The sequence below is a fragment of the Parasteatoda tepidariorum genome, chromosome 10 (genome assembly GCF_982258835.1).
Source record: "Parasteatoda tepidariorum strain Cologne lab strain chromosome 10, Ptep-v5.0, whole genome shotgun sequence".
Taxonomy (NCBI): Eukaryota; Metazoa; Arthropoda; class Arachnida; order Araneae; family Theridiidae; genus Parasteatoda; species Parasteatoda tepidariorum.
In genome coordinates, this window is record NC_141764.1 from 73,030,441 (window position 1) to 73,057,928 (window position 27,488).

General features: G+C 29.1%; 1 protein-coding gene across 3 annotated transcripts in view; it reads right to left on the minus strand.

Annotated features, from left to right (window-relative positions):
* Nucleotides 1-265: 265 nt before the first annotated feature.
* LOC107453302 (suppressor of lurcher protein 1) overlaps nucleotides 266-27,488 on the minus strand; it is a 1,096,374-nt gene continuing 1,069,151 nt past the window's right edge. For all 3 annotated transcript variants that reach the window (XM_071184104.2, XM_071184106.2, XM_071184105.2), the window contains exons 12-15: nucleotides 25,664-25,832; nucleotides 16,800-16,999; nucleotides 12,477-12,527; nucleotides 266-2,454 (exon numbers count right to left, since the gene is read on the minus strand). In XM_071184104.2, coding sequence (XP_071040205.1) covers nucleotides 2,378-2,454; nucleotides 12,477-12,527; nucleotides 16,800-16,999; nucleotides 25,664-25,832 — 497 coding nt within the window. In that variant the 3' untranslated portion in view covers nucleotides 266-2,377. The remainder of the gene's footprint in view (nucleotides 2,455-12,476; nucleotides 12,528-16,799; nucleotides 17,000-25,663; nucleotides 25,833-27,488) is intronic.

Here is a 27,488-nt window from a genome sequence, read left to right on the forward strand (position 1 = left end):
ATTTTTTAGGTAATAGTAGATAGTTAGCTTATTTTAAACTAGAAGTCAGCACTAATCAAATACGTGTATTTGGCAAAATAAGCACTTTTATGACCGTTTTCTTGAAAATTAACCGATTGTTAAGGGGTTAAAGAAGGTCAAGACTATACCTAAAAGTGATAACGAACTACTGCAAATCCTATAAATTATAAAAAGGGAATATTATTAACTAAAAATCGATATTTTTTTATGACCACAGAGACTTCGAAGTGAATAAATTTCATACACGGTAAGTTCTTAGACTTTTATTATATTTTATATATAATTCACTTACAAATTTTTCTTACATGGATGAACAATATTTATAAAATTTGAAATATGTTATCATACACAGTCACTTTTCTAAAACAACGCGTAAAGATTTTTCTTCAATCATATAAATGAAGAATCAAAATTAACAAAATTCGAAATAATACATGTTTTACATATTTTGTATGAATAAATAAGTGTCGCCAAACACAACATATATGTTTTAAAATAAAGAAACAAATAAAGGAAAATACAATCATATGAACTTTTTCGAAATGGCAGACAATTTAAATTACTTATAGTTTAAAAGATAATTACAGAGTAAAATAAAAATATTTTTTCTAATATACAACTTTTATCTACATCACCCTTTGTAACAAAATTTCCTTTATATTCAACAGTACCCATTTCAATCTTGTAAGACACGAACTTTAGGACAGGATTTTTTCTCCAAATATTCCATTCTTGTTTAAATCGTGTCCAATTTATCATTTACCAATCAAATCTTTCAACCCAAATAGCTGTCCAATCAGCACTTAGTATTTTCTTCATCCCACCAAAAGTTTCACATTATAATATGAGCTTATCCCTAGAAGCACAAATATGTATTTGATATTGAAATGATATCTTCGCGACATTCACCGCATCGCTATATCTCACGCGTACAAAAGAAAGTACAATATTATGCAACTGGGATTTGCTATTCTTGTTTTCAGCGTGTTCAATTAGCATTCCTCAATCAGTCTTAATTAGTTTTCCAAACAGCTCGTTGTAAATTCTTTTTTCCACTATTCTACATCAAGTTTCACGTTATAATTTCAATTTATCCTTAGAAGCACAAATATGTATGCGATATTGTATTGATGTTTTTACGACATTCACCAACATTCGCAATATAGCACGCGAAACAGTAGAATGTCCTACAATATTGTGCTATCTGGGATATTTTTTTCGAACGGGATCGCGATGCATTACTGGTGCAGCTCTTTTCTTGATTTCAGAGTCATTCGTCCATTTTTAAAAATCCACTGAATATTTTTACGAGTTTTAAACTAAAACAACACTGTGGCGGTGGTATTTTTAAATTTAAATAGTTTCACGCCGTTTGTAGTTTTTTACATCACCATTAGATATTTTATAATTTTTTTTTTATTCAATAAAGCAAAATGTGAACGAAAAATATGCAGTGTCACAATATTAGCGTATGAGTTGATATATATGCAGTGAAATTTAACAGAATATTAAATAATTTAAATAGATAATATATTAAAAAAATTAATAATTTAAATTTAAAGCGATTGATAAATTCGACGTAATATAAAACAGTAGGAATAAAAACAAAATCGTTTTGCAAATTAGTCTAATTTCAAAACAACTAGCTGATTAGTTTATACAGAAATATTCTAGAACACATCTACGTAGATCAACAAGAAAGTACAGATGAACAAAATAGAACGAAATCTAAACTATTTTCAACACCATTATATATTACGAAGATTAACTTCTTTAAAAAATATAGTTTTTTTTTCCAAGTTATGTTCGTAAAATGCCAGTTGAAAAGACTATTTACAGTGAACGACGCTTTTTCTCATTAATTTTGTTATTAACAATCATTCTTTGAAATTTTCAATACTTGAAAATTACATTCTTCTTGCTTTCTCAGTTCTTTAGAAATCTTTTCAAATATGCAATATGCGTTTTCAGGTGGATTTTTATTTCTCTTTACGAAGTGGAAAGTTTTATTTTTAGTTCGCAATCTCATTTTAGTTAACGAGTTTTCCATTATTGTTTTGCGTGAAGTTATATAAAAGAAAATATATTTCGAATAGAACATTAGGCTTAACAACAAATAAGTCTGTAGATTTCCACAATAGATGGCAGCACCAAACTTTTCTCGGTGCCAAATGCTTTTTAAAAACTGAGTCAAGTAACATACAAGGGAAATAGTTCAATTTTAAATTTATGTTTTTTGACAAGTCTTCCTTTTTTAAGAGATCCGCCAGCATTAACGTGGCATTGAAAGATCACTTTTTTGTCGACAACAAATACATTTCCAGAATATTTCAGAATAAAAAACATCTGGAATTCTTTAGACGTAAAAGAAGAGATAAACGATGTTTGGCACCAAAAATAGCAGGAAAGAGTTCACCTCTACCTCTTTACCACCTGCAAAGAAGATAAAATGGTTTTATAAATAATATTGAAAATAGAATCGGCCAATAAAATATATAAGCAACATTCAAGACTAAAAATAAATGTTAGTTATTTTAGTAAAGGGAAGATTGTTATTACTTGGTCACCTTGCAACGTCAACATTTTAATGCATCAACAAAGCTTATGAGTAATATCTCAAATAGGTTTTCGTTAAAAGCATTTAACACTTTTTCGTAAACTGTTTTGATAGTTTCAAAATTAGGTACTTATTGGTTTTAAGTTAAGCCAAGTTCGCCAAGATGTTGGAGCAACGCTAGATTCTTGTTTACACAGGTAAACTAGCTACTACCAGAGGCGTATCTAGAGAAAATGGTGCCTATGGCAATCCTCCCTATTGGCGCCCTTCTTAAAATATTTTTATTATTCTCTATTGTTTAACACATATCTATTATATCTATACACACCAGCATAGATATATATATATATGTATGTGTGTGTAATACAGTACTGAAGCGTGTTTAATTTGTTAGTTACCCAGGATTTGCTCGAAAATGGATATGCGCAAAGTGATATTATACCGAATAAGTTCATAATTAATAAAGTTGATATTTAATTATAAAATTTTAATGATTTTAGAAAAATAACATTTATTTAAGAGGGGGGAAAAAGAGAGAAAGAAACATGAATTGCCATTTTGCGCATATTTTTAGCCACGGAATTGCAAGAAATGCATTTGCACATGGTAGAAATTATATAAATTAACCAAGAAGTTTTTAATAAACTTATTTATAATAACATACAATTAAATCAATGATTTCACATAGAATTTTATTACTTCAGTTGAGTATTCATTGTTTTTTATCAAATTTTTAAAGAGTTTGCCTATTTTTTTTTTTTTTTTTTTTTTTTTTTGGATAAATAAACATTACTATATGTTCTATTTAATTCTATTCATTTAATTAAAAATGGATTTAAATAGATAGATTATAATTCTAAACATTAGAAGCATTTTAGAAACATTAGAATTCTCAAGTAATTAGTTTATTTATAATAAAATTAAAATCACTTCTTTTATCGCTTAAATCAACAAAGCAGATATTTTCTTCTTTTATAATACCCAAATCTAAAAAATTATAATTAATATTATCATCTTGATTACAAAACAAAATTAATTCCTCCGGGAAAATATTATTTTAAAAAATTGTGTAACCTTGAAAATTAAAGATAATTAAATCATCAATAAATCTAAACTAAAAATTAAACTCAGTGGCGCGACAGCCCATAGAGGACCAAAGCCTACTGTGCCCATCTCAGTTAACTTGACCTTGGGCTCTAGGGTGCAGGAGCAGATGTTCCGGTTAGGTGGTCAGTCGAACGCAAAACCCCCAGTGTTTAGTTCCCAAGCATGCTTGGTATTCATTTATCCACCCACTGAAGGGATGAAAGGCTGAGCAATAAATTTAAAAACATGTTTAATATTAAGAGCATGATTTTTTTCTTCATAATAGTGCCAAAATAAGTCAGCTAAGAGAGATGAAAAATTAGATCCTTGTGGTAGTCCATCAATTTGAATAAAAATTCTATTCATTGTAAAGGTAATTATTAAAAAGACAAAAATTAATTAGAATTTTCCAATGATCAAAATCACAATGAAGGATATTTTTAAAATCATAGTAATAATTCAAAAAGACATCTTTTAGTTTAGAAAGGGGAAAAGATCCTGGAAATCAAAAGTCGCAATAGATGTTATTATCTTTAATATATTCTAAACTCGGGTGATTATTAGTGATAATTCAAGAAATACCTTCTTTAATAATACTAATAATAATTAATATTAAACTAGTTAGAGAAATTGGAAACCACTATGTACATATTTTTGAGTCATTGTGCTTGAAAGTTTTAAAGGAAAATAAAGGCACTAAAAGTATAGACATTTTAGTTTCGTTTCGCATTTTTTTTTTCTTTTTTAGGATAATAAAACTTTTTTTAAAATCGTATTGTAGACTTGGGACTATTCAAAAGAATTAAATATTTAATTGAAAGTTTGTGTATTTAAATTAAAAATTCTTCGCTTTAATTCTTGTTTGTTCATTTTATACACATAAGTCCGAAGGTGGTTGGAACCCATCAAGTAAATTAGAAAAAGAATTACCTTTGATAATCCTAATTATTAGTATCAGATAATCATGTATTATTACAATTTCAATGGTTCGATAGGGAAACGTTAAATCTTTTATTTTAAATTACAAAATATTGCTATAACATTGTAAGTTACTTTATTTTTCTTTAAACCCATAGAAATAAGCTAAAAAATTAGTGCATACAGTAACGTGATCAATAAAATCAAATGTGAAAACGTAAACATACTTCCCCTTAATAAACACATTTTTCATCGAATTTAGGTTTTTGATCTTCAAAATATTCCCCAGATGCTTATACTAGAAAGCAGGTCGAAATTCTGTGCAACGTAATGATGCTCCTCCTCCCCCTAATATATTTCCCTTAAATTTAAACTGAATAGAATATTATTTTTATGTAAAGAAACGAAAGTACAATAATAACTGAAAGCACATTTAGAAAATCTGCACTAATATTAAAATGTTAAATTCACACATTAATTTCTCTTGTTCATATTTGTCACACAATTTTCGCATATTTCACAAAGTAAATAAATAAATAAAGTGAAGGATAAAAACTTAATTTCTAGGAAGAAATATTCTGAATTAATATAATAAATACAAACTGTTTTACAACAATCTTATTTTTCCAAAATATAGCCATGGCTACTGTACCAAGGGTATTGTTAAAAAAATTCATAAGAGACATGATAAAAAAAAAATTGCTAAAAGAATTACCCCCAAAAAAATATATAATATTTTGAGCGGGCATAAAATGTTTTTTAAAGCAAGGTAATGTAATATTATTATTAAATATTTTGAATAGTTCTGAGAAGTTTCTATAATTACAGTTTATTAAAACCAAAGTAGGCTGTTATGTGACCAAATTACTACGTTAAACCTTAGTTAATAAAATAAAAATGTCGTTTCGTAAATTTTATACTCAAGCGGTAATTAGGTGAAAATATAAAAAAAGGAAAAAAGATAGAGACGAAATGCATGTTTACAGAGAAAATTATTTAAAATTCATATGATCAAATTTAATCCAAACACATAGATCGACAATTACATAATTATTAATAAAGTAAATTTTGCCTTAGTTGTTATTCGTTTAAACATTTAATGATGCACACACATTTTTCTAAAGTTTAAATATTGTCTGGGGCGATAAGTAAGTTTAAAATTTAAGCGGTTAAAAATTTACCCAATCGAGAACCTTTACATTAAAATTCAACTTCAGTTTACAAACAACAAATAATTAATATTTAAAATAAAGGATTTAACCATCGATATATTTTTTGACAAAGCCATTATCCGAATAAACTTGAGCTTAAGCTATTAATTTAAAATTAAAATTGTGTGTGAATAATATTTCTGTGACTTAAGAGCAAAAAAAAAAAAAAAAAATCAGTTTGAACAATTAACAGATACGTTCCTTACTTCATCCATTCAATAAATAAATACATAAAAAAATTAATTAATTAATCAAAAATAAATAAATTGAACTTTTATGAGTGTTTAAACCTAAAATCTACCTTTTAATGAATGAAAAGAAATCATTTCTCGGTAGTTGGCACTCTTAACTGAGCTAATGCTACGCAATTTACGCAAAAATATTTACTTATTGCAATAATTTTTCAGGAAACTTAAAAAATTATGTTTCCGACATTTCAAATTTTAACATTCGTTTTTTTTTCCCATTAAGACATTGTTTTTAATAATAATAATACAATAACGAGCATTTAATTACACACAGTTCACTTTCTATTACCAAAATATCATTGTGCAGATTAAATGATTTTTTTTTTGTAAAAATAATTATATACAAAAACAAAATATTATAATGTAGTAAACACCCCTTTCAATCTTCATATACAGAGATGCAAGAAAAATATTTTTTATTGAGTGCTAAAGTTATATTTATTGTATGATTCCTTGTTTATTTAATGTAAAACCCTTTTCCCCTCTACGTATAAATAATAAATAATTGAAAAAAATTATGTGAAACATAATTTTGTTCCAGGTGAGAATTATAAACTTTACCAGAATTATCTTAAATTCTGCATGGTTTCGTTTTTAACTACCACTCAATAAAATATTTTAAAGAAAGTGGAGCAGTTGGCATTGATAGAAAATATATCGATCGCTACAAAATATAACGTGAAATAATAAAGTGAGCATGATTTCAATAGATAAGAAATGATTACTTACAATTTAATCCTTGATTACAAGAAAATCCTAACACTTCGTTTAAATTACACTTATGACTGTCTTTTTTTTTCTTCATAAAAAAAAATAGAGGGGGTGTATTCATTGTTAAGTATTACCATTGGTTTAAACAAAGCAGAGGCACCTCCTATTTTTAGTATTTAAATATTTTGCGACAGTGATTCCCACCATGTGTGGCAAAACCTCCCTTTTTTGGAAGGATTTACGCCAATTTACACCAAGGGTTCTATTTGTATATTCAACAAATTCGAAAGCCGCTTTTCAAGTGATTTTCACCCTTGATAAAATTTAAGATTTATAAGCATTTTAGGGTATAATAATTGGGCTAAACTAGACAGGGACACCCCATGGTTTTCACATTTCTTTTGCCCTCTGTCACCACCAATGGGCTATTCTCTGCCTGCAGGTGTTCTATTCATTCCCAGATAATTGCCTTTTTACATCCTGGTAATGTGATATGAAGGGATGTTTGCTTATCTTTTTGCTTGTGGTACTGGAAAAATAAAGATTTATCTGAGGATTATTGGAAGTTTTTATTCTGCATTCTGGAGAGTTTTCTAAATGATTATTTTCAATGTTTTATTTATTTTTTTAAAATTTTTATTATTGTTTTTTAAATTTGTATGTATGTAAAATTTATTTTCTTAAAACAAACAAAATATCAAAATATTTTGAAAAAATGAAAGAAACGTTGGTGTTGGTTGATTTTGCGCCTTTTTCAAATAATGCGCCCATGGCTCGCGCCATACCTGCCATACCCTAGATACGCCACTGGCTACTACCGATCAGTTATAGTTGTATATAGGACAATAAGGAGATTATACTTGATAACTGTAATTTTTGAATACGATAATATCGTGATCATTCTTGATAACCTTAATTTTTGAATATGGTAATATCGTGATTATTATCGCTAACATAACAAATAAAAAAGCTTAATAATATGCAAAACGATAATTATTGAGTTATATTATTCTGAATATTGATAAGTTTATTTGGATAACGAAAATAGTGACCATTGTGAAAATAATAGAAATTTGTTAAATTGGTTGTTAAATATCGATGTTTTTGGCAATAACGATATTAAAATCGTAGTTATCGATTTATTTTGGGGAAAAATGTTCGTGTTGTCGACAGTTCGAAAAAAAGTCGCCAACACATCATCCTCATATCCGATACGTACCCAAAATTACATTTCACAAACAAAATCATGGTTAATAATAATTGAACGTTTTGATCTCATAAGATGAAAACAAATTACAGACTTATTTTTAAAAGTTTGTTTTAAATATAATTTTTATTAAAAAAACTAAAAATAAAAAAAGAACTTTTATCGTGTTTTGTATAGTGGGGTATAATTAGGTTGCAATTTTTTAAATTTGATAACAATACTTAATTTCATTCAGTTGAATTATTTAATTTTCATCAGGTTTACTACATTTCATTAGCCAATGGAACAAACTGGATTGTATAACATATTTATACTTAATGTAAAAATTTGACTTCCCGTTTTTATTCATATGGTAAGAACACGAATTAATTGCTTTGTAAGAGTATTTAAAATTTTAGAAAATTTAAACTAAACCTTTTTTTCGAACTCAATAAAGTATTTAAATTATATTAAAAAATATTTCCTATTTCAAATATTGTCTTTTTGAACTATTTACGAACTCGTATTTATAAATAATGTGAAATAAAAATCCCGATTTTACAAGGAAAATTCTTTGTGTATTTTTTTAACTAACTTATAATTAATTTTTTTTGTTTCAAAAAAGTAATGTAACTTATCAAATTAATTAATACTTAAAGTATAATTTTTTGTTTGTTTTGTAAATTAGTATTTCATAAGTTTTTTGTATTCATGCGTTAAACGACTAAAGTAATTTTTTTTATATTTTAAAATTTAAACAAATCTGCTGCATGAGGATATTTTTTTTTTTTATAATTTTGAATAATCTTACACTTTAAAAATGTTTATTATGCTTTTATATAGATTTAATTTTTGTCACAAAAGCAATATGATATCAAAAATATTTTGAAAATGTTTTTGTTTTAAGAAATGAGGGTTTATAAGTATCTATTTTTTGCGCATAAAATAATTAAGGCTCGCTTCTTTATTTTTTGCTACAACTATTAAAAGAAGTTTCGTGAAAAATTAAGAACATGTATTTAGAAAAATAAATGCTTCTTTTTCATTTGAAATAAGCTTTTCTTTAATAAAACAACGGAGATATTTAGATAACAAATGAAATAAAAAATTATAAAAAAAATTCAAACAGTGTTTCACAAAAGCTTGGAATAATTTTGTAAAACAGAAATGTAATGACTAAGAAAAAGTTAATTATTCGCAAGATTATTTTCCCATTTAATGAAAAAAAGTTACTATACATCTATGAGGTACCGAATAGATAAAAGGAACTGCTATGCTTCCTGAGAGGTCATCAATAAAAATTAAATATTAATAACATCAGTCATATTAGCGAAGTGAAAAAAAAATCCATATAAAAAATTCAATTAGCACTAAAATGGTTGCACTCTTTTCATCGAAAGAGAAAAAAAAAAGAAAAAAAAACGATGTGCCATTGTCAAGTAAATGAAAACTAAGAAAAATACTATGCTTTTTTTTGTTGCTAATGAAAAAGGATTAAAGAAATTACAGAAAGAAGTAGTAGGTAATATGATTCCCTCTTGGTGAATTGAAAAAAAAAAGTTATATAAATTATGAATTAAAAGTAATTGAAAAACTAATACTGTCTCCTTTTAATGAAGTTCAGAAACCTATTTTAGAGGGCGAGAAATCATTATTGGACGAATAAGTTTTATATCTTTGTTAATTAATCAGATAATAATGTATGGAAAATTGATAATAATGGCTTTTTTTTTACCTCCGTTACTTGATTTTTTTAGACCAAGAGAACTTCTTAAACGAATAAAAGAAACGATCAATAAATCTTATAATAACTTAAATTATAATTCTTTATAATTCCATTTTTTAAAATAATATTTTATCAAAACTAAAAACACGTATAAAATGTTTTTAACTTTTTCTCTACCATTGAGGGGAATGTTAAAGCTTATAAAAATGTAAAATAGGACGCTTCTTGTATTATCTTATTTTTAAAACTTTGTTTGTTACTATATAATTGAATAGGGAAATTTATAGGATTGTCAATACAATATGAAATGTTTATGTCAATGTTGGATTTTAATTTGCTGCTGTTTTTTAATCTATAAAATAACTCGATGTAAGAGATGTAATTTATACTTGCAGTAAATATAATTATACGAAAGAGATAGTTACGTCATTTACACCAAGAATTAATAATTGATGTATTTTTAACACAATTGAATCGTTCTGTTGAATCGTTCCTGAGAATCGGTTAAATAGTTTCTGAGAAATCAAATTTTGAACAAGATCTTTTTGAAATTCAGTTTCTCAGGAACTATTTAACCGATTTTGTTCAAATTTTGTATCTTGCCATGTAAAATTACATTCCTTAAAATCAAAAATTGTATCCTTGCAATTCAAACATTTTCGACCATTCTTAAAAAGAATAATAATAAATAATAGTTGCTAAAAGTTATTTTTTACATGGAATTATCTTTTGAAAAATGAATTTTATAACTGCGTGTAAAATTTTCTCAATTCGCTTAAAAAATTCTCGAGATATAGCGAAATACGCAAAAAGAAAAATTAATATTAAAGGGTCTAAACTTTGGACAGCTCTCCTGACCAAACTATGGGGGCCCTATTTCCAAGATTGCTGCTTTCTCCTATAGTTTGGTGATCGAAAATTCGAATCAGTCGAATAAAAGGTATGCTTATTCAGAGAAAGTATGTTTTTGTGTCAGATTTCGCAACTTAAAATATCGCCTACACTTATAATTAGCATATTTGAGGTCACACCCTCGAGCCATTAAAAGTGAGTTCTAGAATGTGAAGATCTGATAATTAGATCAAAAATTATTAAAATTGGTCCATTTTTTGTGCACTGTACATTAAAGAACATAATATGCTGATTCATTTACAATTTTGTACGAAGTCATATGCACTCAAAGCTTTTTACAAAAAAGTTTAACTAATATTATTAAGGTAAAGTTTTAAGGAATTTAAATTGATTTAATTATGGCGTGACTTTTTGATTAAAAAAAAAAGAGTTTTTATTCACAGTTCACACGCAACTGAATTGGCGCAATTCTTCAAAGCGGTACAAGCAAACATGGATAGTAAAACAAATAGAAACACGGATTAATATTAAAAACAATTTAATTGTAAGAAAAATTCGATTGATAAAAACAACGTAAAAGAGGCCGAAGTAGAACAAGCTAGAAAAGGCAGACATCAGGCCTAGTAGGGAATTTAATTTTAAAAGAAAAAGGAATTCCCTTTGAAGTGAGTAACTGAAACTTCGACGATTACTCTAGGATTAAAAAGAAAAAAAAACTTACAGACGAAAAAGATTTTAAGGAAACAACGTTTAAATACATAGAATGGAAGAGTTAATGGGTTAAGAAAGAAAGAATACTGAAAAAATGTACTTATCTTACTTATTCTTTAACTTACTTTAAAATAATATTTTTTTTTCTCTCACAATTACAAAACAACAGAGATTTTATTGATTTAATTTACGTAACACAGATTTGTAAGTTTAAAAAAAAAACGGAATATTATCCTTACTGGAATATCTTCAAAGATATGGTTTGCATTGAGCTTATATTTAATTTCATTAAAGAAAGATTGTTAGGTAATTATTATGGAGAATGGGGCAAACCAGTCACGTGATCTAAGTTTGAAAATGTTTTTTTCTACAGATCAAAATTTCTCTGTGTTGTTATAAAACTAGGCAAATAGCCGTTCTCCCAAATTAAGAGTCCTTTTACCGCACTGTCTTAGATTTTAAGTAATTCTTCTTATTTTCGTTTTTTCAATTATTTCTGTTTTTTAATTACACATTAACATCTAACAATTTTTTACTATACATTATCATTCTATTTTGAAGAAAAAAATGGATTAAAAGATATTCGCTTCATTTGATTGAAAAAAAGATCTGAAAAATGTTAGAACTTCTATGGTTTTTTTTTTAAAAAAATTTAAAGGAATAAGACTATGTGATTAGTGATTTTGGATATGCAGTTTAATATTAAATATTCAACTGCTTTTTGATTTTGAAAAATTTAATTCTTTTCCTGATTTTTTTTATCTTAAATAAATGATTTGGATGAAGTTTGAAAATCCTAAAATAGTAAATTGTGCAGAAATGCAAATATGATTGTCAAAAAAAAAAAAAAAAAAAAAAAAAAACATGAAAAAAAAATTAGTTAAATAAATTGCCTTTCTAAAAATGCTGATTGATATCATTGGGATAATTTTGTCAGAAATTACCAAAACACAGCCAGATTTGTTCTTTTAGATTTTGTGACGACATTGCATTCTATATCTTTTGGAAGACACTGTCGAGTAAAGTAAATTAGAATTAAAATTTTTAGGGGGGAAATTTTGGGGGATTTCTTTTAGGTTTAAAAATGATTAAAAGCATATTTAACATTTCCTTCATCAATCCATAACTCTTTGATGATTGAGTTCGGTCTACTAAGAAGAAAATGCTAAGAGGTATTAAAATTTTTGCACAGAAACAGATTTTTATTCACTAGTGTAGTTGAAAAAGTTAAAAAAAAAGTCATACTTACTATTCGTACTGTTTGTGTTTCCATTTGAAATACGTTTAACTGTAGCTGGATCTGAAAAGAAATTGAGTTTAGATAAGATGTTGAGTTTGATCACGTATTATTTATTTATATTTTAACCCTAGATAACTAAATAACTAACTATTCGCCTAACTGACAACCATTCCTTGCTAATTCGAGATGTTTCCGTTGCGCTCATACTACCACATTCACAGTACCTTAGTAAAATCAGTTATTCAAAGGCAACAATTGTATACTAGTCACTTTTTGAGATTTATTTTAATAGTCATCCAACAGTTGAATATTTTGCTCCATCAGAATAAATTTTGAAGATATTTTAAATATCGAAAAGCCCACCAGAGATACAACTAAAAATGTGGCGGACAAAGGCAGATTTTATACTTTCTGTCCCTCTAAGAAACACAGAATGACAAAATACGTATGCAACTAGTGCAAAAGGGCTATTTGTCAAAATAAAAAATAACATTATAAAATAGAAAACTATTAATGGGAAAAAGCAAAAGTCTTCATCAGGACACATCTTTTGCTATAATTTAATGCGATATTTCTGAATAAGAATAATTATTCTAAGATAAAAATTATTCTTGATAATGTGTCTATATCACTAAAAAAAATAATCGACACAAATGTTTATTGCATATAAATGAACATTTGTGTCTATTTTTATTGATGGTCCTCACACTATTGTATGAATACATTTTGCTTGCAATATTAGAAAGCACCCGAACTTGCAGATATAATTAAGTTAGCTGACAGCGAGATTGTATCTTTTCGTTATTTGGTTTACTGTTTTTTTCCAGTTTTCTTTCAATTAAAAAGAATTTTGTTATTTTCGATAGCTTTTCTTCTTCTCCTTTAAAAAATGTTCTGAAGTAAAAAAAATGTATGCACACTTAGGACCTGATATTAACATTTTTTAAAAGAAAAAACAAAATTTTATCAAAATCATGGAATTATTTTGAAAGAAAGCATTATAAATATCAAACAGATTTGATTGTCCACCATTGCCATTTTTTTACCTCCAAGTTTATTCAAGCAATCAAACAAATACCTCGCTATTAATTTGTTCCTTTCCTCACTTAGATAATTATTTGCAATTAATAACTTATTTATAAGGTCATATGGATTGAAATTCAGAATTGACGCAGATTATGTATGGTCAATTATGTGTAATAAATTATGTATAAGGTTTCGCTATGGGCGTACCTTTTACAAAATGAAAAAAAAATTAAGGAAATCGTCAAACATAATTTTAAGTAGTTAATAGAAAAAGGATGGACTTCAATTAAATAATATCATTTAAAAAAATTATGAAAGGTTATGAAACAAAGAATTTCACCTTGCAGTTCCAGAGACTTTAAAGGAATTTATTTTTCCTTAAATTACACCGGGAGGAATTGATTTCTGTTTCATTAGATGTTTAAACGGATTTCGGGTATTTTTACGTCACTGATTTAAAATTTGTAATTGATTTCTGCTGTCAAGCTACAGTTCTTTTGAAAAATGACATTTTTAGTCTATTTTTTGACGAAATGTACAAGTTTAAAAACGTTATATATAATAGGGGATTGCGTAAATATTACGTCAAGCTTCTAGGAGAGTTAGGGCACACCATCCGGTTTAAAAGTGTATTAGAGCCCATGTCCGGAAATATCGTGATAGGGGTGCTTCCCTATTACGAACTGTTTCTTCGTGTGCTTCTGAACAGTTCATAATAAGGATGCGCCCCTAGATGCATACTACTACATTTTCGCTCTAGGGTTCAAAAGCAATTTTAATCCTGATGATGTGCTCTAACTCTCTAAGAATTTTGACCCAACATTAACGCAACCCCTGTTATATATAATGTTTTTAAACTTGTACATTTCGACAAAAAATGTACTGAAAATATTATTAAAAAAATCTGTAGTTTTCGGAGTAAAACAAGTTTTAGATTTAAAATTTTCCCACCCGAATAAGGTGAGATCAAATATTTGTATGAATTCAACAAAAATTTGTACCTGAGTTTATACCTCACAGTCTTAGTCCCACAAGAAAACGATTTTATGATTATAAACTTTCGAATTTTTATTTTTTTAATGAAAATGTTTTGAAAAATTATTCTGAATAAAGAATAATATTTTTCTTATAGTTTTAAGGAAATGAATACTTAATTAAGTAAAATAGTTTCTAAATAATATATTTTCAAAAAATATTGAAATTTCATTATACTAATCAATAATTTAAAATTTATTTTAATTGACGTTGCATGTTGAGGCGAAGGGCAAAAAATAGAAATCGAACATTAAAGAGTGTGTTACTTCTGAATACAGCCCGATTAAAAAATTAAAAAAAATAAATTTAAACACCGTCAGTTTAATCACCTATGTCATAAATTCTAAATTACTACCTTGAATTATAGAATCTTTGAAAATAACCCGAGCATTAAAAGAATTTTATTATTTTTTTAAAACTAAAAATGACGGTTGTATTTTTTTTTAATCTATAAAAATGTCATAATCCAGAATCCGAAAGTTTGCTCGATGACTTTTTAATCACGATGAATTGGCATTGTTAGAAAGAAGAAAGAATGCTTTTCTTCTAATCGAAGATTTATCATTTATTATTTATTTACTAAGAGCGTCGCAAAAAGTGAGATATTTATGGCAGTATTAAAAAAATCACCCCAGGGAAACACGGTCTGGGAGTTCATTTTAATTTTTTACTTTCGTCTGAATTTGCAATCAATAATTTTTTGAAAGCACAACTAACTAATCCGACGTTATCATTTAATCTGTTATGTTTCCTTTCTAGATGAATTTTTTTTATTTCTTTTTCATCGTCTTAAGAACTGGCTTTTAATAAAGAGCCTAAAAAATATGGATGGTCTTTTAAGATTAGATTCTACTAAGAGGCTTAATGTTAAATCATAAAAAAGAAGAGAAAATACTTTTAAGAAGCAAGTAAAAAAATGTTTTAATAGAAAATCACTGCTGCTTCTGTTGTAATATTCAATGCATAAAAAAATAGTTTAATTTAAAAAAAAATGTAATTAATGACACCATAAAATGTTATAAAATTTATATACTATGTATTAAATTATGCTTTTAGAATGCAGTGATAAAAATATGTGATAGCAAAACAGTGGATACTATAAAATGATCAAGAACATATAAAGGAATTAAATCATCAGATAAAGATATCACGATTTTGAAAATTTCGACAAATAGAAATACCTGAAGTGTTTTAAGTCAAGAGTTTTGCCATGAAATAATTGATGAAAATTATGTTTGAACTTATCCTATTTAGGAATATAATTGGTTCAGTTTTCATGGTGATAATTAGATACTTAAAGTTAGTTTGAAATTGAAGTACTAATCATTAGTACTAACTATTTGATTGAAAATGAACCAGACTTTTATTTAAAGTTCACATTTAATGGTGTATAGCAGTAGTTATATTGGATCAAAAATATTTCGTTTCCTTTTCTTTGGTGCTGTAAGCAATAAGTGTAAAGTACTGTGTAATAGTTTTTTTTGTCGGAGCAAAAAATCTCTACATGGTCAATACAACAAGAGTAAAGTGTAACTATTTTTTTATATGTTTACATAAGATCTTGACAAAGTTATTATTGCCGGCAGTGCAACGAAAAATCACCCTAGGCGTCAAAAAATTCAAAATTGAAATTTTTATATATTTGGTGTATTACAATTAAAAGCTACATGTTTTTTTATTTTCTATGAGCTACACAAGTAGTCTTCCGATGAGCAGAACTAGTGCGTTCTCCAGAAATGGTATCCACTCTTTCAGGACCACCAAAATGGGTGAGATACCGTTGGCCATGTTAATTTGGACGTCTAGTTTCTGCCACACTAGATGGCAGCACCGAGATTCTATTTAGATGTTAAAGTGCACTAGGAATTTAATTTTGCCGGAAATGCGAAGAGCCAATAAATAACTCCAAGGATCTTTCATATGCCACATAATCATATGACATGGCATCCCGAAACTCCGGTGTCTGGGCCGGGGATCGAACCCGCAGACTTGGGGACTTGGGCTCAGAAGGCTGACAACAAACCAACTGCACCACCCAGCCACAACATGCTATAAGCTACATGTTGAAAAAAAGAAAAAAAAAAGAAACAAAACTTAATTTTTTAAATAAATTTTTGAAAGTCGTCGTCATTATCTGTTTTGGTTTCGTCATATATTATTTTACTGTAGTAGCTATTTTTTGTTTTTATATACAGCTCTTTTTTTGCCGATTTCTAATAACAAGGCGTGCAAATTAATTCCCAAATCAATTATATCTCTAATTAAAATTACCTATATATGGCTTGAATTGATAGGTGGCTTCGAATCCTGTTCCGTCAAACTTACTATTGGACTTAAAAGTGACCCTGAAGAAATCAGCGTCAGATTCTATGACACTTGGTTTCTTGACGCCACAATGTCTCGGTATTTTTCTGTCTACCGTTCTGTAGTTTGACAATTCTACATAGTCACTGGCTGTGTCTTGTGAGCAACTGAAAAAATAAATTTTAACAAATGAATCTCTATTTCAGGAGAAATCGTTACACTTATTTTTAATTACAATCCGACATTAAGCATTTACAATTCGACTTGCAGAATTTTATGGAAGAATATGACACAACAAATTTTTGACGCAATTTTACACTACTTATTAGCAGGGCTAAAGAGAATAGAAGGGCTGGTTCACTCCTTTGAAGTATCTCTCGCCGCGCCGATCCTCCGACGTCACTCTGGTGACGTCACTTTGGCGCAAAGCTCGCACTTTTACTTCAAGAACGGAGCGTTTGGCCTTACTAGCTCTAACTAATATTGGATCATTTCTTTTTGCGAGATATTCTAAGACATTTGTTATTTTCTATAATGACTTTCCTCAGTTTTTGCAGTGAATTTACAAGAATTTAAAACTATTATCGAAATGCCAGTTTGCGCGATTGCAACTTGCAAAAATTCTGATACAAAAACAAAAGAAAAAATTATAATTTTTCGCGTGTTCCCTAAAGTAAATGAACAACTATGTAAAGAATGGATTCCGAAATGACACAGTTAATATAAAACAGCAATACGTTTATTCTGTCGTAAAGAACTTTTATAAAAATTCATTATCTAAATAGAAACCGCCTCGTTACTTCATAAAGAAAGGCAGGTGAAAGAAATTAAAAAATGGATAAAGTCAAAGAAAATTAAAATGTAAATAAAAAGTATAAATAAAATACATAGTATATAGTTGAAATTCTCCTAATTTCATAACATATTTTTTAATGTAGTTATTCTAAATATTTATGATTTATTTCAAAAATTATATTCTCTTCAGTTTAAATATCTATAAATTATATCATCGTAAATTTAAATGTCTATAAACAATTGTAAAATTTCTAATGTCATTATGAACCTAAATTATTATTTTGTTTCAGTAATTAGCGTTTAAGGTTGATGTTTCCTAATGATTAAGTATGAACAAATTGCTATTAACGACATATTTTAAAATCAGGGATTCTAAATTTAACTAACTTATCTTTATAAAAGAATATGTAGATAAAAAAAGTGTCGATATATGCCTTCATTTTTCTTAATAGTTAAAGTTAAAACTGAACTTTTTAAAATAAAGTATTTATCGTGTCATTTTCACCAACTAGCAAAACATTTTTATAAGTTTAAAATGGTATTTTTTTTTAATATAATAACCAAGAAAGTTTTTTTTAAACTATGTTTATGAACGGAAATAATGTGTAAATTACTTAAAGTTTAAAGGCTAATAACCAGAAAAAGTCTAACTTATTTTTACAAAGAGAAAGATGCAAAGTTATCATATCTTTGCTTGCGATCTCCGAGATCTGTGGACACAGTGACGTCATGAGGAGGGAAATCGTAGCTTCAGCTCTAAGAGCGAAGTGAACTAGCCCTTATATTCTCTTTAGCCCTGACTTATTAGAGAGCAAACAGCAGTCACCATAGCAACGCACGCTATGACGACATATGCGCACTGCTTGCTCTTGAACCTAACATACATCTCTAACATTTCGTCATCAATATTTTACCATTTGGTAACAAGGATATTTACTACTCGTACTCTTCCATCATTTCCACAAATTATTTCAGCAATTAACTATGTTAGCGACTTTGTACTTGACCTATGCCCATTTCTGATTAACACAAGTGAACGAACCTAATCATTATTCTTTGTAAACATCAACTTAGGCCGTTGTTGTAAATTACTTAAATAGTTCCTCTTCCACAGTTTCCAAATTTGTTGACTATACTTTGCTATTTTTTTCCATTTAGAAAGTCTGTTCTCTGGTAACTCAACAAGATGAGGTTAAACAAATGAAGTCTAAGGTTCCTTTGACAAAAGTGACCTGGTGACAAGGTTTTAAAATTATCAAAATCAGCAGTTTAAGGGGAATTGGGTCGAAAAATCAAAACACTCTCAATTTCTGGAATAGAAATTATTTTGAGTCAAATTAGCTCTTCCGATAATGCGTTTTAGGTGATATTTAAAAGATTTTACCAAATTTGACCTCCAAAATTTGGTGATATTGAGGGTATTAAATTCCATTCAATATTTTCACTGGAAAAAAAAATAGCCAACATTTTATCTGGTTGTTTTACCATACTATGATGTTTTTTTCAATTTCTCACATGCACCTATAAAGCTTTTAGCATTGTCACTGCATAATTTTGAACATTTTCCCCTACGACTAAAAAAGAACGTTTTAAACCAGGGCTAAAGAGAATAGAAGGGCTGGTTCACTCCTTTGAAGTATCTCTTGCCGCGCCGATCCTCTGACGTCACTCTAGTGACGTCACTTTGGCGCAAAGCTCGCACTTCTACTTCAAGAACGGAGCGTTTGGCCTTACTAGCTCTAACTAATATTGGATCATTTCTTTTTGCGAGATATTCTAAGACATTTGTTATTTTCTATAATGACTTTCCTCAGTTTTCGCAGTGAATTTACAAGAATTTAAAACTATTATCGAAATGCCAGTTTGCGCGATTGCAACTTGCAAAAATTCTGATATAAAAACAAAAGGAAAAAGTATAATTTTTCGCGTGTTCCCTAAAGTAAATGAACAACTATGTAAAGAATGGATTCCGAAATGACACAGCTAATATAAAACCGCAATACGTTTATTCTGTCGTAAAGAACTTTTATAAAAATTCATTATCTAAATAGAAACCGCCTCGCTACTTCATAAAGAAAGGCAGGTGAAAAGAATTAAAAAATAGATAAAGTCAAAGAAAATTAAAATGTAAGTAAAAAGTATAAATAAAATATATAGTATATAGTTGAAATTCTCCTAATTTCATAACATATTTTTTAATGTAGTTATTCTAAAAATTTATGATTTTTTTTAAGAATTATATTCTCTTCAATTTAAATATCTATATATTATATCATCGTAAATTTAAATGTCTAAAAACAATTGTAAAATTTCTAATGTCATTATGAACCTAAATTATTATTTTGTTTCAGTAATTAGCGTTTAAGGTTGATGTTTCCTAATGATTAAGTATGAACAAATTGCTATTAACGACATATTTTAAAATCAGGGATTCTAAATTTAACTTAACTTATCTTTATAAAAGAATATGTAGATAAAAAAAGTGTCGATATATGCCTTCATTTTTCTTAATAGTTAAAGTTAAAACTGAACTTTTTAAAATAAAGTATTTATCGTGTCATTTTCACCAACTAGCAAAACATTTTTTATAAGTTTAAAATGGTATTTTTTTAATATAATAACCAAGAAAGATTTTTTGAACTATGTTTATGAACGGAAATAATGTGTTAATTACGTAAAGTTTGAAGGCTAATAACCAGAAAAAGTCTAACTTATTTTTACAAGAGAAAGATGCTAAGTTATAATATCTTTGCTTGCGATCTCCGAGATCTGTAGACACAGTGACGTCATGAGGAGGGAAATCGTAGCTTCAGCTCTAAGAGCGGAGTGAACTAGCCCTTGTATTCTCTTTAGCCCTGGTTTTAAACAAGCAATGAAGGTTATTGAGGTAAGTTCGGTTACGAAATGCAAATGAATCGCTTTGGTGCTTAAACATACTTACAAATATTTTATTTCGTTCTCTTTTTCTCTGGTTTTTAAATTTAATGTAAAAAGGACCACAAAAAACTACTCCAACATTATGAAAAGGAAATTAGGGGTTGACTTGCTCTTTGGGTAAATTACCCATGATTTGACCTTCTAGCCTCCCGCAGTGGACTGATCGTTAAGGCACTGTTCCCAGCAGATCACCGAAGTCAAGCATCACGGGCTGCGGTCTGTGTGCTGGTAGGTGACCACTTGGATCAGTCTGCGTAGGGACCGAGGGTGTGCGGTATTGGTCCTCGCTAAACTGTTCTACCGTAAAGTGCTCGAATTCCTGTACAGGTCGTTGGGCTACCAAAGCGGGGGTGCCATCCCCTCTGCAGGGGATCAAAATTTTGATGTTGAGATGGCATGTCTTCGGATCATCCTCAGGGATGTTTCCCAGACCGTTGCCAATAGCCCATTGCGCAGCTCTAGTGCGACGTAAATGAACTACTACAACAACAATTGATCTTCTAGCACAGGTTTGCTTTTAAAGCATGTGATGCATTGGAAAACAATCTTTCTACAATCACCTTTCTACCACTAATGATCCAAAATTTACCTCTAAGGCGATACAATAATGAATTAGATCCAACATGCAAATATTTCACATGATAATATCTTACACTATTGTTATGCAATTAAGATGTAGCTACAATATTTTAAGCGGTTGAAAATAAAATCGCATTTTTATAGGTTTATAAACCTTTGTTAGTCGAATTGTCGTTGTGCCGAATTGTGTTTCCGACGAGTTGCGCCCACGACGAATTGTCGCTACGAAGAGTTGTGCCCACGATGAATTCTCGCTAAGAAGGTTGTGCACATGAAGAATTGTGCCTATGATGAATCTTTACCGCTATGAATCGTGCCCACAACGAGTTGTGCTCGCGATGAATTGTCACTGCGATGACGTTTATTAAAGAATAAATGTTAAAAAAATAAATATATAAATGTCACAGAAACCTAAAGTGAAATACTTCTAAAAGTGATTTGAGTGATCCCACATTCTCCCTAGTATCGAATCGTTTTCTGTAAGTTGTTGAGATTGATTGATGGATGAGTAGATGGGAGTAACAGACTGGGGTGTAGAGAATATTTTACATTCTAACAGAATATATTAAATTGCAGCATGCTGAATAAATGCTATTTAATATATCGTTGACTTTGTCATGAATCCCTTTTAAATTTGATGGTTCGTTCCATTTTGTTCTACAATAAGGCATAACTTATCGTTCCCTTTAATTTTAATTTTCTTTTATGAAGGATATCATCCATTATTTTTTTTATCTAGATCTTGGAACGGTACAGCAACATCTGGTTTGTGAGAAAATATAGTCCAATCAAATTTATTTCCAATTTTATTATTCACGTTGTAGAAAAAAATTATGGTTTAATACATGAAACAATATATAAATTATTAAGTAACATATCAGCATAAGCGAATATGTTTTTGACATGATGATTTTCATTTTATTTGAAACTTATATCTGTTCCATATCTGAAATCATATCTGTTCTGCTTTTTACCTCAAAAATTTTCCACAGACAGTAACGCTTTAACGTTATCATCTTTTCCTCACGTCCAAAGGCAGCAAATAAAAGCCAAAGAATGAGACCAAAAAATAAATAAAATTATAAAATAAAAGTAAAACTTTTGCGTCTACTCCAAACTTTCTCTTCTTTAAAGAAGGAAAAAATGATGAATGTACTCATTGTCAAAAAATAAACAAAAAACCGCAAGGTAAAATGCCTCTAAAATCGATTTGAGTGATCCCACAATCTCTATCGTATCGAATCGTTCTCTGGAAGTTGCTGAGATGGGTGGATGGAAGTAACAGAAGGGGTGTAGAGAATTTTTTTTATTCTAACAGAATAGATTAAATCGCAGCGTGGTGAATAAATGTAATCTACAATGCTGTGGACTTTTCTTTTTGAGTTTCATATTCTTTTTTCTTTTTTTTCTTTCTTTCATTTTTACCTTCTTTACATGCATAATATACGATTTCTGGCTTGGCGAGACGATGTTGATTCCTGTGGGGAAGGTGAGCTTGATAGATGCGGTGTGAAACGCGAGGAATGATCAGTAAGAAAAATATTGAGTCTTCCATTTCGTTGGCGAGCGAATTCTTTGCTATTTAAACATCTACTACGATTTTTTTTTGTGGGAATGCAATGAAATTCCGAAAATATTTCTCGTCGTGTTGTTTAAAAATTTTGTGGATAAAATGTAGTTCGTGGTTTACTTTCCTCCTATGTGAAAGAATTCGAAATGAAAAATTATTTTCTATGCTTATAAAATATAAAAAGTATTATCAGGCTTAAGTATATAAAAAAAGCAAATCGTCAAAGAATTGTTTAAGTTAGACATAGCTCGAAATGCACGTTTAAGAAATGATTACAGTTCAAAATGCGTATTTAAGAAAACTGATATAGTTCAAAGTGAGCGTTTAAGAAATGGACAGAGCTCGGAATGGACATAGCTCAAAATGCGTGCTTAAGAAAACTGATATAGTTCAAAGTGAGCGTTTAAGAAATGGACATAGCTCAAAATGCGTGTTTAAGAAAACTGATATAGTTCAAAGTGAGCGTTTAAGAAATGGACAGAGCTCGGAATGGATATAGCTCAAAATGCGAGCTTAAGAGGACGCCATACAAAGGGATAAACTTTTCGTCATAAAATCTCTTTCATCTCCATAAGTAATTTGAAATTTAAAGTACGGAAAAAGTGAGTTCAGACATGCCTAGAGAAAGCCATGAAGTTTCAAATGCGGAAATAAAATTTTAAAACATCAAAATGAAAATAAATTATGTGAAGATAACTTAATATTACGCAATGGAGAAGTTCTCCTCAGTAACTTATTTGTAATTTGATATTTTGAATTTTTTTTTCCACGATTGTAACTTCATGACGTTCTCTAGGTATGGCTTAATTCACTTTTTCTTCATTTCAAATTAGTAGTGAAGGTGAAAGGAAATTTGTGACGAAAAGTTACTCTCGTGGTATGGCATCCTCTTAAGAAATGGAAATATTTCAAAATGCGCTTTTAAGAAATGGACATAGCCCGAAATGTAACTTTTACGAAATAGATATGGCTGAAAATGCACGTCTAAAAAATGATTATAGAGTGAAACTGAATAATGAATTGACACTGACTGTTCAGTGAATGGTAACAGAGTATTGATGAGGAAATTATTAAAAAAAATAACGAAAAAAATCTGAGGTAGATAAAAATGAAAACTAATATCAACATTCACAGAAGATCCACATCTTCAACGCCACTGATACTTCGCAATATCTTTCACTCAGTACCGTCTTTATGCATGGGCACACCTGGGCAGTGCCCGTGAGAATCCCACTTTTTATAAATTGCGTTTAAAAAAGCTAAGAATAAACAACATAGCCTTATATATTTTTTAAAATAAATATATTCTATTATATAAAGAGTGCATTTTTTTCTACAAATAGTGATTGATTATTATGCAAACGCTAGTAATTTGAATAGTTTTTCAACAAGAAAATTTAAAATAGGCAAATGAAATCTCTTTTTCTACGTTCCTATGAAAATTTTAGGTACTTGGGCATTGAAAGATGTTTTAATAACTGTTTAATTTGACAAAATAATTCGTACCTTTTTTTTTTTTTAACCTTTCATACTTTTTTTTTTTAACCTTTGAATTTATTTTGATTTGCTGTACCCTTGTGTTTATTTAATTTAATTTAATTATTTTCATTAACTTCCATGAATTTGAAAATTATTTTATTATTTGAGAATTACAACTGTTTAGCATATAAATGTTTTTTTTTTCAAATTATACATAGTTTAAAAATGCTTTTTTTAAATTTTTGGAGAAATTAAAATGTGTTTAAATTTGTGAAAATTATTGCATCATATCTTAAAAATGATTTTATTTTATGCATGTGACATTTTTTTAGTTCATTTTTAAATATTATAATATGTTATAGGGGTCTAAAATGTTTTTGTGCCCGGGGGCCCTGCATGCTATTAAGACGGCCCTGCCTTTCACTGAAACCGTGAGGGCACATGGGATCAAGCGCTCGCCATCTAGTGAGTTCACCGGGGTTCGGATTCCAGTGATGACTGGTTGACACGAATTCCGCAAACGGCTTGCACCGATCACAATGCTGACGTAAAATATCCTCAGTGGTAGACGAATTGTGGGTTAGAGTCCCCTTGCCGTCAAGACAACAGTGGGAGTTTTTCGTGTAATTTCTTCATGTTATGTAAATGCGGGTGAGTTCGATTAAAAAATCTTTGGAGCAGGCAAATTTCTCCCAATACTTGATCCAGGCGTTCCCTTGTCTTTTGGATTGGGTTCAAAATAACAAGTCTACGGAATTAAACATTAGTATTTGTAAAAGCTGCAATGGCTCAGGGGATAGAGCGTTCGTGTTCTAATGAGGTGAACCGGGTTCGAATCCCAGCTATGACTGGTCGATACGAATTCCGCATCCGGCTTCCACCGACCACAGTGCTGACGTAAAATATCCTCAGTGGTAGATGGATCATGGGTTAGAGCCCCCTTGCAATCAGGCTAACTGTGAGAGATTCTCATGGTCTACCTCCCCATGTAACGCAAATGCGGGTTATTTTCATGAAAAAGTCCTCCACGAAGGTAAATTTCTCCCAATACTTGATACAGGAGTTCCCTTGTCTTCTGGATTGGGTTCAAAATTACAGTGCTGTGGCGTTGAACATTAGTAGTTGTAAACCCAAAAATGGGGTCAGCTGTTCAACGACGGTTATAAAATAAAATATATTTCACGCATGATAAACGATTATTACATGATAAACGTTTCTTTCTCTAAAAATGTTTCTGCAAAGGTGTCTTAAAAAATAAGCTCTTCAAACTGTATGTAAATTTTTCGTTTATAAATTAAATTCCATTTCTATGTAAAATTATTTTAATATCTAAAATAAATTTATTTATCATAATAACGAAAAGTAGATTCTTAATTTTCTAACGATTAAATTCTAAAAGAACTTTAATTTAATTTCCATTTTAAAGTGACACACATTTTATTACATGTATTGAAAGTAAAATAAAACTTACGGTGGGATTCCGTCTACATTGAACTTGTTGAAAGTAATGTGTACTCTTTCCTTAGATTTTCCTTGAAAAAAATAGTGACATTCCGTGTCTCTGGGATAATAACCTGGGTAGTTGGGTGACACAAATGTGCCATTACTTCTAACGTTGCTGTCGAATATGAATCCACAGACTGAAATGAAAAAGAATACACTTTCAATGTAGTTACAGAATACAATATATCACAAAAAATAATTAGGGGAGAGTGGGGTCAATTGTAACATTTTTTACTTAACTATTTTTAACTAACAAAAAATCCAATATATTATTATTATTAATCGACAGGCGAGTAAAGTAGATTATCCTCTACTAGAGAAAAAAAATAAATACCTTATTTTAAATGCTATTATATTAGTTATTAACAATTTTTGACAGTCGTGCACTTGTTACAATTGTCCCCACTTACGGGGTCATGTGTAACAGTTCATAAATTCAACTAAAACATAGTTAATTATACATATTATCATAGTTGTGATATATTTTTTATTGATCAAAATAGTAGTGATATTTTAGGAGTAAAAGTAATAATGAGCAGACACCTAAAGGGTTACACTTTTAACTTTAAGGGGTTAAAAATTTTAATTTATGCTGTGAAAGGTGTCAAATAAAATAATGCACATGCAACATAATATAAATGATATAGGAAACTATTGGTGGTTCCTAAAGAGTTTAGAAATGGTCTGTAAACATAAGATTATTTATTTTCAGCTGTTACAATCGTCCCTTTACTTATTGTTACAATCGCCCCCAAGACGCCATTTCAGCTTCATTTGTTAGAAACAATGCTAGTTAATTAACAAAACTAATCTTCTTTTTTTGAAATGTTAATTAAAGTGTCCACTTATATATTCGGTTAATAATTTTTATTTGTTTAAACAAAATTACTTCGTTACAATATAATATTCTAATACCAAAAAAAGTACTTACGTAGCGTGAAAATATTTTTTGTGATGTAACGCGTTCAAAAGTACAATAAAATGGTTGCCAGCAGGGGTGTACATGTAGATTTACTAAATACAACTTGTGCGCCACCTAGGAACCAAATCTAGAACCCGATACTCGAAATTTTTGTTCTGTTACAATCGTACCCTGTTACAATTGACCCCACTCTCCCCTACTCTTCAGAGAATAATATTAAGTAAAACGAAATGTTTTTTTCTGAATTATACTTGTCCTATCTATCGACTTTGTTTTGTTCTTATTCGATTAAGCGCCTAAAACTACATAGGAAACAGGAATTTACTTGCCTTAATAGAAATTTCGGATGCACGAATGGGTGAAGACGTTAGGAAACAGAGTTTAATCACATGTACAACGAGCAGAAAAAAAATTCTGAATAACTTTTGATCTAATGATCGGATCTTTACGTTCCAGAACTCAATCTCAATGGTTCCAGAGGGTGACCTCAAATATGTTATGGAGCAGACATTTTAAGTATAGAAATCAGACACAAAAACGTAATTTCTCTGAGCAAACATACAAAAGAAATTGGGTACCGCAATCTGAGAAATATCGCCCACATAGTTTGGTCAGTTCCAAAGTTTGAACCCCTCAATGCTAATTTATACTTTTTGCTTACTTCACCATATCTCGAGAACTTTTTAACCTAACTGAAACATAGAACGCAACTATAAAATTTGTTTATCCGAAAATAATTCAATGCAAAAAGTTTTTATGAATTATTTTATATATTTTTGTTATTTAATTTAATGATAGTCGAATACTTATGTAGTATATGTACGAATATAAAATTCGGAGTTTTAAACACGGTTATTTTCGTTTAAACACA